This window comes from Sprattus sprattus, assembly GCF_963457725.1.
Source record: "Sprattus sprattus genome assembly, chromosome: 12".
Classification (NCBI taxonomy): Eukaryota; Metazoa; Chordata; class Actinopteri; order Clupeiformes; family Clupeidae; genus Sprattus; species Sprattus sprattus.
In genome coordinates, this window is record NC_137910.1 from 23,960,578 (window position 1) to 23,979,665 (window position 19,088).

Below are 19,088 nucleotides of genomic sequence, written 5' to 3' on the forward strand. Positions count from 1 at the left end.
ATGTGTCTTGAAGATGGCCAGTGCAGTCCAAGATGTAATCCCAGCCCCCTGATGCGCGAAGCACCGGCCCATTTCTCGGCACCGTGACCCCTGCGCCCTGGGCCTCCTTACCTGCAGAAGGTATTTCTGGCTGCCATACATGACGTATTGCGGGGCCAGGCTGTAGATCATGTAGCTGGTGTGGAGGACAATCAGCAGGAGAATCATGCAGAGGAAGAGCAGAGCCTGGGGCCGGGTCCGTTTGGGTCTAATCTTGTACAGCTGTCAAAGGTAACAAAATAGTTAGAGAGAGAGAGAGAGAGAGATAGAGAGAGAGAGTGAGAATATGAGAGAAAGAGAGAGAAAGAGAATATAAGAGAGAGAAAGGCACAGAAGAACCTCTTCTTTCCTATCTAGCTATATTCAGAAGGGGAGAGATAAAAATACTTCACCCCCACACACAGGCCTTTTCCAATCAGGATTGCTGGAGTTCTAGCAAGGGAAAGATTAACGCAGTGGTAATGCAAGGGAGATTCTGGGGGAAAAGCATCTTACCCGGACCCAGAAGAACCAGATGCCCATGTTGCGAATGCCCGCCATTGAGGTGAAGACAAAGTACATGGTGATGACAGTGATCAGAACGTAATCCAGCGGGAAGACCTGAGATGGACAGACAGGGTAAGAGAGAGAGAGAGAGAGAGAGAGAGAGAGAGAGAGAGAGAGAGAGAGAGAGAGAGAGAGAGAAAGAAAGAAAGAGAAAGAAAGTAAGCGAGAGAGAGAGAGAGAGAGGGCTGCTTTTCTCTACTTCAGCAGCTGGCCATCCCTCTATCCTGAGGGGGTTTTGGCGCCGTTTCCTCTGACAGCCAGATTAGCCTGGGCTCTCCCAACAGCCTCAGCCTTAGCCTCAGACTCAGACTTAACCAGAGCTGGCTGCTTCTCCCTCTCTCTCTCTCTCGCTCTCATTACCTCACTCTCTCTCTGAGGGATATGCTCAGGTTGTAACATGAGCTAACATGAAACCTTAACAATAGAGACCAGGGGCTGAGCAGGCTCCTCGACCACTGCACTCCACTGTGCCTGCCTGCCTGCCGCTCTCTCTCTCTCTCTCTCCCCCTCTCCCTTCCTCTCCCTCTCTCTCCCTTCCTCTCCCTCTCTCTCCCTCTCTCTCCCTCTCTCTCCCTCTCTCTCCCTCTCTCTCCTTCTCTCTCCCTCTCTCTCCCTCTCTCTCCCTCTCTCTCCCTCTCTCTCCCTCTCTCTGTATAATTCACTGCACTGTATGTAATGGATGAGATACCCATCCATGGGCACATCCTACACCTGCAGGAACCATTAGGAATGAGAAGTACCAAACAAAGTGGGGTGAGTTTTTTTTTTTTCTCTACACCTTTCCTGAAGTGCTTGCTTTGAACAAGAGGGGTCACCTAAGTGATGAAACGTAGGCATTAAAAAAATATAAAAGTGCCAACGAGAACAAGACCTCACAGTTAAGAGCCACGCGCTGCTTAAAAACCACGACAACGTTGCACCTCTTGTCTTTCTGAACAGGAAGTAGCTCCAGTGCCCGTCATGAATACGCAATTGACTGGACATGCAGGACAAGAGAACGCGTTTAATGGACTGGGCCAAATCCACCGCCCACCACCAACACCACCCCCTCCTCCTCTGGACGTGTGCTGTATCCGGAATACTAAGTGAGCAACGTAAGCGTGGACGGGAAGCTGTTTAGCGTTTAGTCTTCTGACCCCTTATTAGTGGCCATGCCCTATATCAAATAGATCACACAAACACACACTCTCTCACACACACATACACACACACTCTATTTTCCCTGCTTTGCCTTTTTTTATTTTCTTCTCACAGTGTAATTGATGAAAAGAAAGAAATGACAACTACCCTCAGGATTATTTTCTGTTTCTTCTGTTGTTTTTTTCCCCTCTTTTTTTCCAGCGTGTGTTTGAGGTGCTGCCCAATCATTACATGCTTCTGTGTGATTCTGCAGTAGCCCAAACGAATTTGCTAAAGAGTAATTTTTTACCCTCGGAGGGCTGCTGGAAGTTCTTTGGGGAACTGTTTGAAAGTCAAGCTAGAAATTATCCTCCCTGACGAGCCCAAAAGCTCTCCACCCTCGCACAGTCGCTCTCTGGAAGTGTCTCTGGCTTTAGTCGCCGCTTCTCAGAAATGTTAATGCTCCACTCTTCTGCCAACTTTTTTTTCGTCGGCCATAATTCTGCCAAGCCTGACGCACATTTTCAAAATTAGCAAAAATACACACTGACCTTTCCAGGGTAGGGAATTCTGCTGCCCTCCCAAAAAAAGGTGGGGGGATTTGGTAATTCATGCGACCGTTCGATAATTACAAATCTTTCAGCAGAAGGGGGTAATAATTCTCATTACACGAAGAGGAGCGCACTCTTATCCTTCAGAAGAATGGCTCAAATCAGTGAGCTAATACCTCTCAACAGCTGCAACTCATCAGGCAATTTGTAATGGGATGGTGGACATGAAATTGAAGATAGTGAAAGCTGATCACATCATTCGCAGCGGCTGGGGACTGGCTAATAACGCCGCTACGGTGGACAATAGGCTCCTGATCGCACGCGAGGTCACACTCTGGGGCTGGCCATGACGTGAGGACGGGCACAGGGGTGTGTGGTTGAAAACCACAGGGCAAGAGGTCACACATACATACACACTAACACTGACCAAAGATTTTCAAAGGGTGTCTATTCATGGAGCTCTTAGTCAGGGAGCAATTTAAACTGTCAGGGGTTTCTTACTCATTAAACTTAGCCCGTTTAATATAAAGTAAAAACTCTCTTTTACCTTTGCAAGTCCAGGGTACGGAATACTGACTTTAGACTCAAAGTCCGCAGACAGTAGGGTGACTAATTAAAAATCATGTGGTGCGATGCTGTGAAGTAAAAACATTCGAGCTACGTATGAGTCATGGCACATTAGGCGGACGTGAACACCACACAACACAAAAGCTCTGTGCTCACCGGCTGCAGGGCCAGCAGCAGCTCGTTCAGGGGGTTGGTCAGGTTGGTTCCGAAGACGACGAACCCCGAGCTGAATCCAGCAGAGTGCAGGGCCTTGTCCAAACTGCGGCACACAAAAACACAAGACACGAATTAACACGAATACACGCTAGAGCCCGTTATGCTTTTCACATGTCCCTTAACCAGCTGGATGCAAAAAGGGACGGGTGCAGTTGAAACGTTAGGCAAGGTGGCGGGGTTTCACGGCATCGAAAATTGGCCAAGCCACAACCCCCTTCCTCTTCCTCTTCCATAGCTCCTACCCCCTCGGGTTAGCAGTACTCTCTACACCCTGTCACACTGTGACTCATTTGTCACTCCCAAGAAAAAAGGGAAAGAAAAACAGAGTGGCAGAAAAGGTGGTGAATTTAAACGTTTTTTTTTTCTTTTCCTGTACCTTAGGGGAACAGAGGACAAGAGGGAACGAGGGATGGATGGAGGGAGAAATGTGTGTGTGTGTATGTGTGGGGGGGAGGCGCGGGAGGACGACTGTGCAATGAACCCAGCAGTCCTGTGTGACATTTAAAAGTACTTACTTAGAAATGAACAGTGCCACGGCGAACAGCAGTGCCACCAGGATGAAGAAAACCCCCAGCAAAATCTGCAGAAGGACACACATACACACGTTAGCACACTAATGCACCAGAGAGCCTGTCTGAATGGGTGTGTATGCGTGTGTGTGAGAGTGTGTGTCTGTGTGTATAACAGCATCTGTGTATAAAACAGACGTGAGTGTGCATGAATGAGAGTTAGGGGAACAAATAGCATGTGAGCTTGTGTGCAGGTGTGTGTGTGTGTGTGTGTGTGTGTGTGTGTGTGTTTTGGGGGAGTAAGGGTGACTGTCCAGATTCTTCACTCTGAATGTGTGTGTGCTGAGGGGGTTGCAACATGTTCCTACTAGGTCCCCTCTGGTCCATAATGGTTAACCTAAAGGTCACATCATTTGTCAGCGCATGGCCATATGGCCTGTCCCCTTCCACTCTCTCCCCACCGCCAGAGGTGACAGCAGAGAGCGTGAGCAGCCGTGCGTTCGCGGGGGGACACACTCAAACCTCCAGCAGCAAAAACAAAGAGAGCTGAAAAGCCCACTGACAGACAAAACCGAGGGTGACAGCACCTATCTCCATAAAAACACAATGCATTATGGGGGTTCAAAGTATTGACCATGACCTTGAGGTACATTTTTCAAGGGTGGGTGTGTTCAGGTGTGTATGTATGTGTGTGTGTGTGTGTGTGTGTGTGTGTGTGTGTGTGTGTGTGTGTGTGTGTGTGTGTGTGTGTGTGTGTTCAGGTGTGTAGATGTGTATGTGTGTGTGTGTGTGTGTTCAGGTGTGTATGTGCGCGTGTGTGTGTTTGTGTGTGATGACAACCTTTGCCATCTTGCAGAGCGACTGATTCATCCCTAAACGCACACACCTGTAGGGAACAATAGGGAGCCCCATTTAGCACAGCACTCACTCAGACGAGTCGAGGCCAGCAGCCGCTGTACAGTAGACAAGGGCCTCTACTAATGCTCCAGCGCCACTGTCACTGTGGCTAGGCTCGGCGGGGAGGGTTAGATGGCAGCCCTGTGCCGTATTTGTCATCTAAATTACCGAGGTGCCATGTGTACATACTGTCAAACATCTCCCTTGACCCGTTAACAGGGATCTCGAGCCCTCACACACAACAGTGCGATGGGAGCTGGAACACCAAAGTGATGTTGAGGCCGTCCTCTCTCACCAGGCTCCCCTGACACACTTGTTTGCGGCTTGGTGCAGTGTTGCATGTCAACATGCTTTAAATGCTTTTTTGCCAAGGTCAGTGTGGTGCTTTGGTGGAGAGGAGAGGAGAGGAGAGATGCCAGTTTGCTGGTGGATAATAGGAGAGGACCATCACAGGGCCCTGGACGGCTGAGAGTATTCTCTCTCCTGGCAGCCTGCGGGTCATGGATTTGTGTGTGTGTGTGTGTGTGTGTGTGGGGTCGGGGGATATCCCTTATATTTGTCCACAGATGCTTTGACTGGGGTAATTACTGTTCCCAGAACAAAACAAAGAACAAACAAATGCATGCTTAGGGAACTCCAATAGTCTCTGCTATAAAGCACCTCTATAAAACTATGACTACAAGGAGTAAGAGAAAGCAGATCATAGTTTTACTCAAGTGGTCTAAAAAACAACATTTTGGCAATGTTGGTTTAGACAGAAAAAACTGACCTGAGAAACCTCTGGTGTATACATGGGCTCCACTGTTATCCAAAGGTCATTCAATTCAATTCAATTCAATTCAAGTCAAATTCAATCCCCAATGCCCAGTCCCTTCAGCTAAGAGAGATGTCACTCTCTTCAGTGTCAATATCTGTCTATACTTAAAAAGGCATCAAAAAACTGTGGGGTAATAAAGTACTGACGGCTTAGCCACACAGTTCTGGAGCTTATGACAAGACGCCCTCAAAATGGACAGGGAGAGCAAAAAGGGGCAAAAGAAAGAATGAAAACGTCAGTCACATCATCTTTGTTCAAGCAACGCTTGTCACTCGCCATATCTCAAAGACACTCGGTTCCATCAGCTATTCACAGGGAGGCCCCTGATAAGGGAGGCTTTTGATCTGGGATGGAAAAACATAGATGGGTAGCTAAAAAAGAAACACCTACGGGGGTGGGGGTGGGGGGTGGGGGGTAATCCATTATCTGATTATTGTTTCAATTTGCATGCAATAGTTAAGGCAATTAAACGTCCATCAAACCTAATGAAGATAGATGGGGTGGGGGCAAGACAGAGTCACCAAGGGGGGAGGGGGGTTCGGGCAATCAGGTCTGTCGGGAGGAAGGGGGTGGGCGAGTGACGGGATGTGAAGTGGGGGGCTGATGGGCCTGTGTCCCCGGCCTGCCTGCCTGCCTGCGCTCCCCTCATCAGCGAGGGCCCCGGCTGCTCCGCTGAGTGCTGCTATCAACACGGCCATTTCGCCCCCGTAAACATGATCGGCAGGCGCTGGAGTGCCAGCCCAATCTGCCCTTGATTGACCAGGATATTCCCTGATGTGAGAGCCGTAATGATGGCCTGTCACTCTGCTGGAGGAAGTTCCCAATGCCCCACCAATGAAGGGCTGTGAAGTGTGTGTGTGTGCGTGTGTGTGTGTTGTTGAAATACTTGGTTATTTAAGCTTGACCTGAGAATTCACAAGGCAGACAGCTACCATAGTGCTGCTTTTCCAACAAAATCGAATAGTAATTTTCGCAATCAAATGTTATGCTAGTGTGTGTGTGTGTGTGTGTGTGTGTGTGTGTGTGTGTGTGTGTGTGTGTGTTTGCGTGTGTGAGTGTGTGTGTCCGGTGTTTTCAGTAAGGCTTTCCTAACGGTATTTCTTTCAGTCTAGCCCTGCTAAAGGCAATTTTGTCCATTTTCTAAAAAGTTCTCCAATCGAGAATGGCGCCAAACATGACCATCAGGAGCCATTTTGGCTCTCCAGGTCTTGATCAAAGACACTGTGCTACGAGGCAAAAGGAAACTAGGCTACGGCCAAAATCCCCTCTGATGGCCGGTCTGATGGCTCTGGCACCTGAGCAGCAGCTGTGTGGACCAAAGCGTCCTGAGGGGGATGTAGCGCTGGCTGTGTTATTCCATGGGCTGCTGCGTTGCCTTGGAGCGTCACCCAATGAGCAGTCCTTAATCACTGCAGAAGAGGCGCACCACCACACGAAAAAACACCACAGGTGCCTCCACAGACAAAGCGAGATGGGTAACTACAACACTCATCTGGGACAACTAACACAAACATCAGAGAGCGAGAGAGAGAGAGAGAGAGAGAGAGAGAGAGAGAGAGAGGAAAATAGACTTTCAAACATCAAGCTCGAGAGCCTGTCCCTGTGAAACATGCTATGAGAGGTTCTTTTTTTCCCACTGCGATCCACATGGTGTAATGTGTTGCGTTTAACTTTCTCTTGACATTGTGCCGGGGGCTCTGCGAACCTGACGAAACTATTGCTCACAGCTTTCAGACTACAAGGGCTCTCACTGAAACCACCAGCCAAAAAAAAAGTCGGATTTTTTTTTTTTATCTTATTTTTTTTTGAAATCATAGGTAATGCCTGGAGGACCTGCTGATTTTAGAGCATGAAATAAGAGCGGAGGAAAGTCTCTCTCTGTGCTGAGTGTGATGGATGCGTTGGTGTGGGGGCGCGTGGTATGGTGCGCGGGTACGGTGCACGGCAGCGGTGCCACTGACCTTCAGCGGGCGGAGGGCGCTGCCGACCTTGGTGCAGCAGTTACGCTCTGCAATCTCCAGGTGTCGGCTGCGGCGTTGCAGCACCTGCAGCTTGGTCTCCAGATCCTGCAGGTTACGCCTGTCCCGCGTGGAGAGCGGCCGGCCGTCCTCACACTGGAGGGAGGGAGGGAAGGAAGGAGAGAGGGATGGATGGATGAAGGGAGAGAGGAAAAGGGAGGAGAGAGAGGGTATTAAAAAGAACCACCTGCTAGAGGACCAGATGTTTCGGCCATGTTCACTCATTTAATAAGGATCACTGAAGGAGCCATTTTAATGCAGTTGGAGGGGAGAGTGTATCATTGATAAATGTTGATTTCTTACATGGAATGACAGCAACCTACTGACAAACAAGCAAAACATTAGACCCTACAGTTAATGTGACAAGTAGTCCGTTTCATTTTGGTTAATGGCATAAACTAAATAAAATATCTGCATTGCCAAGTGGATAGAGGATCATTTGGGAAAACCAAGAGGGCACAACCTTGGACTTGAGCTTCTCGACCTGCTGCTCGATGTCCTCCATATCCTCTGTGTTCTCCAGACGCTCGTAGACGATGCTACGCGTGCCTTTGATGAGGTTGAGTGGGAGCACAGACATACCGTATGCCTGAGAGCGAAAAAGAGAGAGAGATACAGAGAGACATACAGATACAGACAGAGAGAGAGAGAGAGAGAGAGAGAAAGAGAGAGGACACATCAAAGAGCCATTACACATGGCGAGCAGTCATCAGCGCGGACCTTACATGCCCATGTAATGCATGCACGCCCACTGACACCATCCCTCTCCCAGCTCCCTCATTCTGCCCTCCCACCCTTCCACCCAGCCTCTCTTCCCCCTCCCTACACACACACACCGACAGTGACATATGTCCATAAATGCACAGGGACTAAATACACACAACAAATCACATTACAGCGGCTGGCCTCCGGGGTCGCCTCTTACATAAAAAAAAGGTCCTTTATCTGGTGTCATCAAGAGTAGGGGTGAATGTGTGTGTGTGTGTGTGTGTGTGTGTGTGTTGGAAGTGTGTGCTGGTGGTGAGCAGCGACCATTTTGAGCTTGGCTGCGGCTGTGAGGTAGAGCTGGCCGAGTGTGCGAGTGTGTGTGTGTGTGAGAGACTTCTCCGTTTGTATCTGAAGCTGAACAGTGCCCCCATGTGACAGAATGCGGCGCCAGACCAGCGAGCGGCAGGGACCGCAGCCATCCTGCAGTCTGAGTCAGGATCAGTGCCCACACAGGGGGCAGACATATGAAGGAAGAAAATAAAGGACCGTCCACAAAGGACTCGCTGGCACGACTTTTTAAGTGCCATAAATCAAGACGTTTTCTTAAAGACCCTCGCACTCATCAATAGCCATTTCGTCCGTCCTGCTTTGAAAAATATATATGGATGATAAACTAAATAAAATCAAATAGACTGTGGGATTTGGAGGCGCCTATAAGCCCGGGCGGGACTGGGAGCTTCCTAGCAGGCACAATATGAGGTGTCTGAACTTTAATTAAAAATGAGGGCCATCTTCAATACCTGCACGGTGGCAAATCAATACAGGCTGAGAAAAAATGAATAGGCAGGCAGGCACTCTCTCTCTATCTCTCTCCCCATGCTCTCTCCTGAGGATATGAGCAAACACACACACACTCACACTCTCTCTCTCTTTCTCACACACACACACACACACACACACACACACACACACACACACACACATAGAATTTAGGGGTATTTCCATTTTTTTTACTTCGCCTGTTTTCATCATGGAACAAGTATGACTTTCTGTTCATTTATACTCCTTAAACCAGAGGGAAAAAACTGTGATTTGTCTTTCAGCACAAGTCTGGAGATTCACCCCTTCCCTCTCGATTTCAAACGTCTGTGTGTGTGTGTGGGGGGGGGGGGGGACAGAGAAAAAGTAACTTTGCAGGCTTTTTTCTTGAGTGTTGCGTAGCGTGGAGGGGAGTCACTTGGGAGGCGAATGCAGGCTGGACTATTATTAGTCTGGACTGTGGATCACTGCTATGAGCAATGTCGCCCCCTGCAATGAATCATGGGGCTCTTAGGGCCGGAGCCATGTTCTGAATACCAAGCACTTCTCATAAAAGGAGAACCTGTCCCGCATCCCCCGAGCCAAGCACTCTCCCTGCCCTTCAGTCGCCCAGCCGAGAGAGAGAGAGAGAGAGAGAGAGAGGAGAGAGAAAAGAGAGGAGAGAGAAGAGAGAGGAGAGAGAAAGAGACAGAGAGATTGAAACCATGGTGGAGAGAAGATGAAAAAAGGCAGAGGAGAAACAGGTGTGTTCTCCCACCCGGTCAAGAGAAGAAGACTCCAGGGTAGGGGACGATGATCACACACTCACACTCACACTCACAGTCACTCACAGACAGACACACACACACACACACACACACACACACACACACACACACACACACACACACTCACACACTCACACAGACATAGAGAAAAGGAGAGGGAGTCTGAGAAAGGAGGGCAGGTAGAGATGCTCTGACGGGCACGTGGTGCAGCAGAGAGGAGTTGTTAGCTGAGAGCTGGGTTCTGGCGAGTGGGAGAGCACAGAGAAGAGAGAGGAGGAGAGGAGAGTGGATGGAGAGCGGAGGGGGGTGGGGGTGAAATGGACACAGACCCCCGGCACACACACAAGGCTTTTCTTTGTTCCCTGAGCTGCATGTCAGGGTGGGGATTGGGCCGGCTGTGAATAATACATGTCCCTTCCTCCCAATCCTCCTTCAGCCGAGATGATAAAGGTTTTGGGGCTTCAGGTTTCCAGTGGAAGGGCTGATATTTTGAGGTGTGCATAGCTCCGGACCAAAAATGACACGTTGTTAACACAGAGAGAACCGTTACTATCAGATCCAAGCCGTCTTAACACTGCATTGACAACCAAAGTTGTACCAAGAATGTTAGCATCATAAAAAAACTGAGAAAATGGTACCACCACAGCACCACTATGGTGATCTCCAAGTCATTAGCACTGGAAATGAAAATGAATGAGATGAAAATCCTGAACTTCAGTGAGAACTATGGTTGACGTGCAATTGTGCGTCATGACTCAACACATGAGATGGTCGATGTCTGTGCTAGGTGCACTTCTTCATGTTGTATATTTAGCGTACGCTGAGGTTTATTAGGAGATGTTCCTTCTTCTCTTGAGCGAAAAGCAGACTGGGTTTCAGACGACATGCGTCTTCCATGAGAGCAGCCTGCCCCCTGCAGGCCAGAAAATCATAACTTACGTTGCAGCAATCAACATAACATTTTTGTCAACAAGCGATGGCCACCGAAAACCTGTGCCAGATGGCACCTGAAGTGTTTCCTTTAATATTTATGTCTCATTTTTGTCCCTGGGACGTTCGTAAATTAAATACAGCCAGATTAGACTAAAGGAAATTAGGGAGTAATTTCATTTACTCATGCCTAACAAATACAACACTGTCAATTTAGCTAGCACAGGCAGGTGTGGAACAGATTGCAGGAGGTCCATACATCTCGCCACAATGACATCTAAAACAACAGCAGGCCTTGACGATATTGGTAATAACGAGTTGAGAGTTTTCGAGAATGAAAAAAGCAACTCCCAACATAAGCCATAGCAGAAGCTTCCTGCACAGCACGATGGAAGACCCACAATACCTGACCTGCGAGGGAACTCTTCAATAACTGGGATATCAACAGCACACCCAGACAATGCATTTTGCGGGAAAATGGAAAGAAAAAGAAACAGAAAAAGGATTAAGACGACCTGAGGAACAACAGGAGAAGAAAGAGACAAAAGGGAGAAAATAAGTGATATAAACTGAGTTCTCTTATTAAATGGTGTCTGGGCTCAATCTAGTGGGGACCCTCTCTGCCCACAGATACTGCACACATACGAGCTAATGCAGTGTGGGGGGGCTTTCCCTCTCCCAGGTCATTTTAGTGGCCTGTGATTAAATCAGAGAAAATTAATCTCCTAACCTTTTTATTCGATATCAGCGTCTTCAAGCCGGAGAGATTTAGGGCGGATGAGGAGGTAGGGCACGCGAGATGGAGCCATGAGGGCCATAAGTCAGCGCACCAGCCAGCCTTTTAAATCACCGCGCTGGGGCCGGTGCTGAGCGGTGGGTGGGTAGGTGGCAGGCTGGCTGGAGCAGAAGCAATGGTGATGGGGAAAGCACCCACAGTCACAGGGCTCTGAAATGCACCAACAGCTACCAGCCCACCCAGCCCCACTCTGACACAGCCCCCCCCACCTCCATCCCGGCCATCCACCACCCAGACATGCAGTAAGGGCTTATGATATACACTCATATGCATATGCAAATATTACAATCACATTATAAAGTCACCATGCCAATCATTTTCATTGTAATGTCATCCCAAAGGCCAAATGAAGAGTTGAAGTGAATTAAATGGTTTTTTTTTTTTGCTCAATGCCCTCATTACACAGGGCCTGGCATCTGCATATGCTGGCTACAAAGCAGAGAAAAAAAAGGGAATCTGACGCAGCCAAACACGAAAAATATAAAAATATATAATATTTTTTAATTAACAATGACGTAACAGAATGAAGTGTGGTGGTTTTGTACAATTCTGACCTAACCAATTCTGGCCACACACACACACACACACACACACACACCCATGAACAAGCCGGTCGACTGTAAAAACCTTGAAACTTGACCTCTTGAGCAGGATGGCAAAGTGTCAGCATGTCGTGAAGCGTGTCATAGAGAACCCTCCTCCTCCTCCCCCAAGAAAGAAATTCTGTGTGTGTGTGTGTGTGTGTGTGTGTGTGTGTGTGTGTGTGTGTGTGTGTGTGTGAGTGTGTGTGTGTGTGTGTGAGTGTGTGTGTGTGTGTGTGTGTGTGTGTGAGTGTGTGTGTGTGTGTGTGTGTGTGTGTGAGTGTGTGTGTGTGTGTGTGTGAGTGTGTGTGTGTGAGTGTGTGTGTGTGGTGGTGATGGTGGGGGGTTTGGGGTGGTAGTGGCAGCATTGGGAAAACCAGTTCAAGGGGAAGAACTGAAACAGAATGATCTGCCTGACTGCTGCAAACGCGTGGGCATGGCTGAGGGAGAGAGGGTGACGATGCCGGCAACTCAGTGAATTAGCATAAGTCATTAGGCACACTCACACACACACTCCCCACGAAACGGGCCTCTACCTCACGCCATCTTGCCATGCTCGTGCTAGTGCTCCTTGAGCTCCGTGCCCACTGTATAAATCAGCATTTTTACCGTCAACAAGAGTCTAAGCAAAACCTAATGCTATTACAATCTGCTAAATAGGGCACAAGGAAGTGGGATTTAAAACAAGCAGTACACAGTGGGGGGCAGACAAGGTTTGCGTATGGTTGCGTTCCGATTTCAAAGGGCAACAAGCGTTCCACTGAGCTGAAGTGTTTGTGAACATGCTCTCCGTTTTTTGCATTAACTACAATTTATAAAGCAATTCCCTTTTAGCTACCAAAAAGCTCAAACTCATTGCGCAGCCTTTTCTGTCCTTGCCATCAGGATGCACCGTGATAAAATATTTAAAGGTTGAACCAGGAGGGCAAGAGAGATCCACTTTTCTTTCGGGCATGACTGCAGTTCTTCCTGTGAAACCTTTTAGGGAACCTGACAGCAGGACAGGAACCATACTGCTATCAGCACAGCACTATCCCAGATATTTTAGATCCCGAATAAGGCTAGGTTCCAATTCATCCCAGCATTAGGGGAATCTTAATTCCCCCAACACTGTTGAAAAGTGTTCTGTTAGCCAAATAAATGAATACATAAAGAACCCCACCAAACAGCAGGGCAGGCTGGAAGTGCTTGCATGTGCATTTACTTAGAGTGGAGTGGACCCGTCCGGGGCCGTGTTGTTATACGCAGTTTACATCCCGGGCCAGTTGTTTGAATTAAGAGTGAGTGGCCACCTCAGCATGCGGGCTGGTGATAAATTAACCTGGCCAGGCCAGGACAACACTGCAGGGCCGCATATGGGGCCCATCACTTAGATTCCATTAGGTTAATCATGCATAATAACAACACATAGCGCTGTCTGATAAATCGCCCCCTTCCTGGAAAGGCGTGGGGAGGACGGGATGGGAGCGCCGGGGTGAGAGAGGACCCCCACTTGCTCGGGGGCTATTTTACTGTGACATGGTCGCCAAGGTTAAAAGCAAAAGGTTCTATGGGGGAGTTAGGAGCCATCAGCATGGAATGGAAACTGAGATTGTGGATTTGAATTCTGTTTTGTTAATATTGGTAGATCACACTTTCGATACAGAAAAAAAATTGAAAATTAGCCATTGTTATTATACTAGATGATTGCAAAACTGTATGATTGCTATCTGCTAAACTGCTGGTAAAAATAAATGGTGGTTCCTATTTGAGCATGTAAGGGTAATGAACATAATGGACCAAAGAAATGCGGCACCTGAGCGCCGGTTACAAAAGCTCCAGGTAAGCTGGCCCAATGATTATTTTGCCCATTTCAAAGGCTGCCTTAAGGGGAGTGAACGCCAGAGGTACTCTCTGTAAATATAGTTCTGCACATTGCCTGTGCAGTATAGCAAAACATATTTGTTCATGGGTATAATGGATGAAAGAGGAGAGATGTTATTTATCACCAGCTCTTCATTTGGCCCACCCACCCTACCCTTGCATGTAGCCAAGGCGATAGCATACATGTTTAGCCTAGGTCTGACGAGTCCTGTTTCCTAGTGCATTCTTCATCTGGTAGCCGATGCATAGACTATGTGTCTATGTCCATGAGTCACGAAGATTCAGAATAGTGCAGATCCTATTTTCTAATCTGAGAATGATTTAAGCACTTGAACTCAACCGGGAATGTTATCCAGAGCCATCAGGCCCATACAAAGGGGTCAAGTGAGAGGCAGTATCAGACAGAGAACAAGGGAACAGACATGTGCAAGAAAAAGACGGCTACAGAGGACCAGAAAAAGAAGAAAACAGAGCGTGTGAGAAAGGGATGGGGTAGAAAGGAGAAGAAACGTAAAAGGCAGAGACAGTGTAAGATCCAGATACGCTGCAAACCCCGGGCTGTTATGTTATTTCTTCTTTTCTTTTTTTCCCGGCCTTTGATTGACTTCAATCTCGGCAGCACTACACATCAAAAACAAAGGCGCACCAGGAGTCTCGATTAGACTGCGGGCAGCTCTTGAAGCCACGAACAACACGGGGTCAGCGACGAGGAGAGCCGAGCCGAGCACATTAGGAGCGTCGGTGTAGCAGGGTGATTATCAGCTCTTTAAAGCGAGCCGTGTGTAGCTCAGCACTAGAGAACAGTGGTCAGGGAGGGGAGGAGAGAGGGAACAAAGAAAGAAATCCCTGTCAAAGAGGATTAGCCTTACCAAAGGGAGATAGGCTCTGCAACTTTGTCGTTCGATTGTGTACTATTTACTGACAAGCCTTCCTTTTTTTTTGTAATGGCTGACGCAATTCTCAGACGTCCGCTTTGAACTGGGTAGATGCCAGTGCTCTCTCTGCCGCAGCCATTTTGTCTGTAAGTTGATTCCCCCCGCCACCCCTCTCTCCTCTCACAAGGTGGCATTCTATGATTCTCCCCTTCTGACGCAGGCACCCCCGGAGATGTTCACAGTCTAGTGGTGGTGATAGCAGCTGTGAAAAATGGACGACATTAACGAGTGTTACAGCACAGTCGATTTTTCTTGGGGTGGGAATGAGCCGGGGGGGAAGGTGGGAGCAGAAAGGAGACAGCTACAGTATGCTGAGGGAATCAAAATACCGGCATATATTAATGGCCTTTGAGCCAGAGATATATAAATAGGTGGCGAATAAAGGCGATGGTGCGAGGGGGGCCTATACATCATGTTCCGGACGCCGCTCAGGTGAGGGCGTGACAGCGGCACGGAGAGACGTGAGCAAGGGGCCAGGAACGCAAGAATCACAAAACATTACTAATACCAGGCAGCCGCTCCATCATCGACGCGCTCACCGCCACAGCGACCGACCAGACGGCTCGCAAAACAGGTTTATAGGTGCGCCATCACTAGGTGCAATGAGTAAGACAGGACTGTGACATGATTAGGTTTGGTTAGGGGGCTTAGATTAGGGAAGTGTGTGTGTGTCTGTGTGTGTGTGTGTGTGTGTATGGGGCGGTGGAGATAGCATTGTGAAATGGGCTGAATTGCAAACTGGGAGATCTATTGCAAAGCAAATTGAGAGGCACGGGCACATGGAGGAGCACTGAGTCATCAACCTTGACTTACTCACCTGACAATGGCGTGAGCGTTTTTACTGCCTGCTGCCAGCTCATAGACGCTCATGAATCACTCCGGCTCCTTACCACTCAAAATGTTTCTCTGTGCTACACACTGGTCTGCAGCAGCTCTACCTACCTCCCAGGTTTGGTTTGGCCACTGTACGCACAACTACAGAAGGAGACCGTCAAAGAGTACAGGAGCGAGACAGAGAGAGAGAGAGGGGAGGGGAAAAGTCGCACATTTTCTTTCCTCAGCTTTCTAGCTGTCTGCCTATCCAACACTCATAACTGAACGCCCCGGATTCTGAAACCAAGCAGAAAGCAGGTCGTGTCCCCATAAGCTGCTCGCCTGGCAACTCACAAAACTCTCCTCTTGGACAGGCCAGGCTTTTTTTCCCCCTTTCCTCTGTTGCTTTCTTTCGCTTGCTCGCTCTCTCTCTTTTATCTCTTCTTTTTCCCCCCTCTTCTTCGCTTGCTCCGCTACGTTGCTCCTGAGCACATGCAAATCAACGGAGCGGGAGCTCTACTGTCCACTCACCGTGTAAGTGATCACAGCCAGCATGCCAATCAAGGTCAGTGAACTGATGGAGAAAGACAGAGCAGCCAGGCCATCTGCAGAGGGAGAAAGAGAGAGAGAGAGAGAGAGAGAAAAAAAAACACCATCAGAGAATGTGCCAAATGTAAATGTTCAGTCCTGGTGCTTTTACAAAGTTTTCTGGGGCTGGGGGGGGGGGGTCTTTTGAAGGCAGACGTTGTTTTCTTTGAAATGGCACAGGTTTTTGTGCCCATCCCAGAAAGGTCACCAGAGTGCTTTAGCCCTGAAAACATCCATTTCCATGAAATAAATAATGAAAGAAAAGTACACACCCATGTCAAACATTCACACGACGTGACAGATGAACAACAAGCACACTTAAACAGACGCGTCATCCACGAGCCATGTCTGATCTTTCTGGCATGGGGAGACGTGCTTCAGGAGGGACAACGGACAGGTGGGATGGAGAGAAGGCAGACACAGACAGAGAGAAAGAGAGAGAAAGGACAGACCGAGAGAGAGAGCGAGAGAGAGAGAGAGAGAGAGAGAGAGAGAGAGAGAGAGAGAGAGATACGGGGCATGATGCCAGCTGTCAGGACAAGAGCCAGATGAGGGAGATGAATGGGCAGTGACTGGTCTCGCTCCCTGTTAAGACCCCACCTGTCTCAGGGACCAGGGCTGCAGGAAGCATCAGAGGCAGCAACAGCAGAAACAGAGGCAACAGCAGCGGCAGCGGCGGCAGAACCACAACCACTGCCCTGCTCCAGCTACCTATCCCACAATCCCTCAGCGGATATGCTGCCACAACACAGCGTAGCCAAGAATCTGGCATTAAGAGCCGGGAGATCAGCCCTCCTGCACACGTGCAATCACGCATAAACCCAAATGCTGGCCAGGCAACAAGGTGGTGCCTTCAACCGAAATGCTTTTCTTGCACACCCCGCTAGCAGCTTTTCATCATGAAAAGAGTGAAAGCTTGAGCTCGAGCCTGGCTCGCAACCTGGCTGCGTGAGAAACCCGAGACAGAGGCAATCACAGAACAAAGATGAATTATACACCTGCTCTCCGCTGCAGTCGGAAGAGACAGAAAGAGGGGAGGAGGACCGACCAAAAAAAAAACAGAAAAACAAGAGCTTTGAAGTCTGACAGCTGCAATGAGCATTAACATTTCAATAGGTGTTTCCCTTTTGTGATCTCACCGCTTTTGTAAAGTGGCGAGCTTGGTTATGGAGACAATGGCCCCCGTGTTCTGCATGGCGAGAGCGCTTATGTTTATGAACTCCCCGACAAAGGCGGAGGGGAGGGATGTTTGCTGCCTGTGCGCTCCAATCCTTCAGCAGATTTTCCAGGGATTAGACATTGGCATATATTGTCTATTATCGGTGGCGCGGTGCTCCACATCTGCACTGCCTTGGAGGCGAGCGAGCGCTGAGAGGAGAGGAGAGGAGAGGAGAGGAGGCCCTTATCTCCCAGAGCATGAAGCCCCCAAGGGTGCGTGTACATCAGGCAAAGTAGCGGGGAGAGGGAGAGAGATATTTATTAAAGAGCTCCTTCGGCGTTGCCACTCAGCTAGCTCTCCGAGTGCGTGTATGTGTGTTTGTGTGTGTTTACGTTTGCTTGTTTGCTTTCGTGTGTGTGTGTGTTTGTGGGTGTGTATATGATGATACAATTGTGCACACAAACGAACATGCAGACACTTAGTCCTCCACACATCCACACAGGTCGAATTGTACACAGGCATGTAGTACACACAAACATACATACATACATACATACATGTGTGGATGTAAGCATATGTACACATGCACCCACTCAGTCAGTCACTCTCGTTCATACTGTGCCTCTTGATCATGTCGTCTCTCACGCTCCGGCACTCACCGTGAGTGGAGTCGGCAGCAGGGTACATGGGGAAGGCTGGAGCGTGCCGGCATTAGGCATGCCGTGTTTAAATCCCTGTCTGGAGTGGGAGCCCTGCCGTCACGCTGCTAGCGCACTCCAACCATCGCCGCAGTGACTGTGCAAGCTGTGCCGTTTAGGCGGGACAGAGGCTGCAACAGGGCATGAGAAAATAGCTAGTCTCTCTCTTGCATCAGGCCAGCTCTCACGATGCTCAGGAAGGGCCGCAGCCTTCCTGCCAAGGCCTCTTTATGTGATGTGGTAGGAGGGCAATAACGAGAGGGAAGAGAGGGTGGGGGAAACAGAGAGAGAGAGAGAGAGAAAGAGAGGGGGAGAGAAAGAGAAAAAGAGAGAGAGAGAGAGAGAGAGAGAGAGAGAGAAAGAGAGAGGGGGAGAGAAAGAGAAAAAGAGAGAGAGAGAGAGGGGCGAGAGAGAGAGAAAAAAGAGAGAGAGAGAGGGAGAGAGAGGGAAGAAGAGTATGTTCGCCTGTCTGGCCTCCGTGGCATAATTAAGTGCCGATCAGAGATAAGATCTCCACGGTAGGTGGTGGAATGAAAGCTAACCCCCCAGCCCAACCTCGCGATATATATCTGTCTAGCGCAATCTCTAGCGTTCCTCTCTGAGCTCCACGCATCTTCTAGCCCTCACCTCTCCTCTAATAGGAATGCAGATCACACGTACACAGCCTCTGTCACCCCCCTTTTTTAATTTGAAGTTCTGCCAATTTTTGTCTTAATAGCGTCGGCGGTATGTTTTCCCAGACAGGACTCAATAATTTGAATAAATCAGTGCTTCAAATACACAAGTACCCTTGCAAACATGGAGCTTGAAAGCACTTCTGAAAATGTGTGCAGCTGAGTCGCAGGATGCTAAAGGGGGGATTGGTTGGGGGCCGTGGTTTTAAAGCAAGGCAGCGGTGGAGACTTTTAAGGAGGTCTCATCTCAAAAGGTATTCACGTGACCCTTTGCGCTCAGCTGACAACGCCACCGGCCCCTCAGGACATCAGTGAAGCGATCGAAGGCGGGGCAGGGGTTAAGCCCATGACGCACCAGGCCGATGGGTGGCTGTCGGGCAATGACAGACCGTCATTTAGCATCTGTGGCTCTAGTCGACTAGACGGCGGCTTTTTGGATGATTGAGCTGTTCGTGAAAGAGATCACTCTGATTGGCTG

At 48.9% G+C, this 19,088-nt stretch overlaps 1 protein-coding gene across 1 annotated transcript in view; it reads right to left on the minus strand.

Moving 5' to 3' along the window:
* Positions 1–19,088, minus strand: part of lmbrd1 (LMBR1 domain containing 1) — a 70,554-nt gene that overhangs the window by 24,080 nt on the left and 27,386 nt on the right. The window contains exons 7-13 of the mRNA XM_080848667.1: positions 16,023–16,096; positions 7,743–7,868; positions 7,223–7,375; positions 3,554–3,618; positions 2,979–3,081; positions 535–639; positions 112–261 (exon numbers count right to left, since the gene is read on the minus strand). Coding sequence (XP_080704793.1) covers positions 112–261; positions 535–639; positions 2,979–3,081; positions 3,554–3,618; positions 7,223–7,375; positions 7,743–7,868; positions 16,023–16,096 — 776 coding nt within the window. The remainder of the gene's footprint in view (positions 1–111; positions 262–534; positions 640–2,978; positions 3,082–3,553; positions 3,619–7,222; positions 7,376–7,742; positions 7,869–16,022; positions 16,097–19,088) is intronic.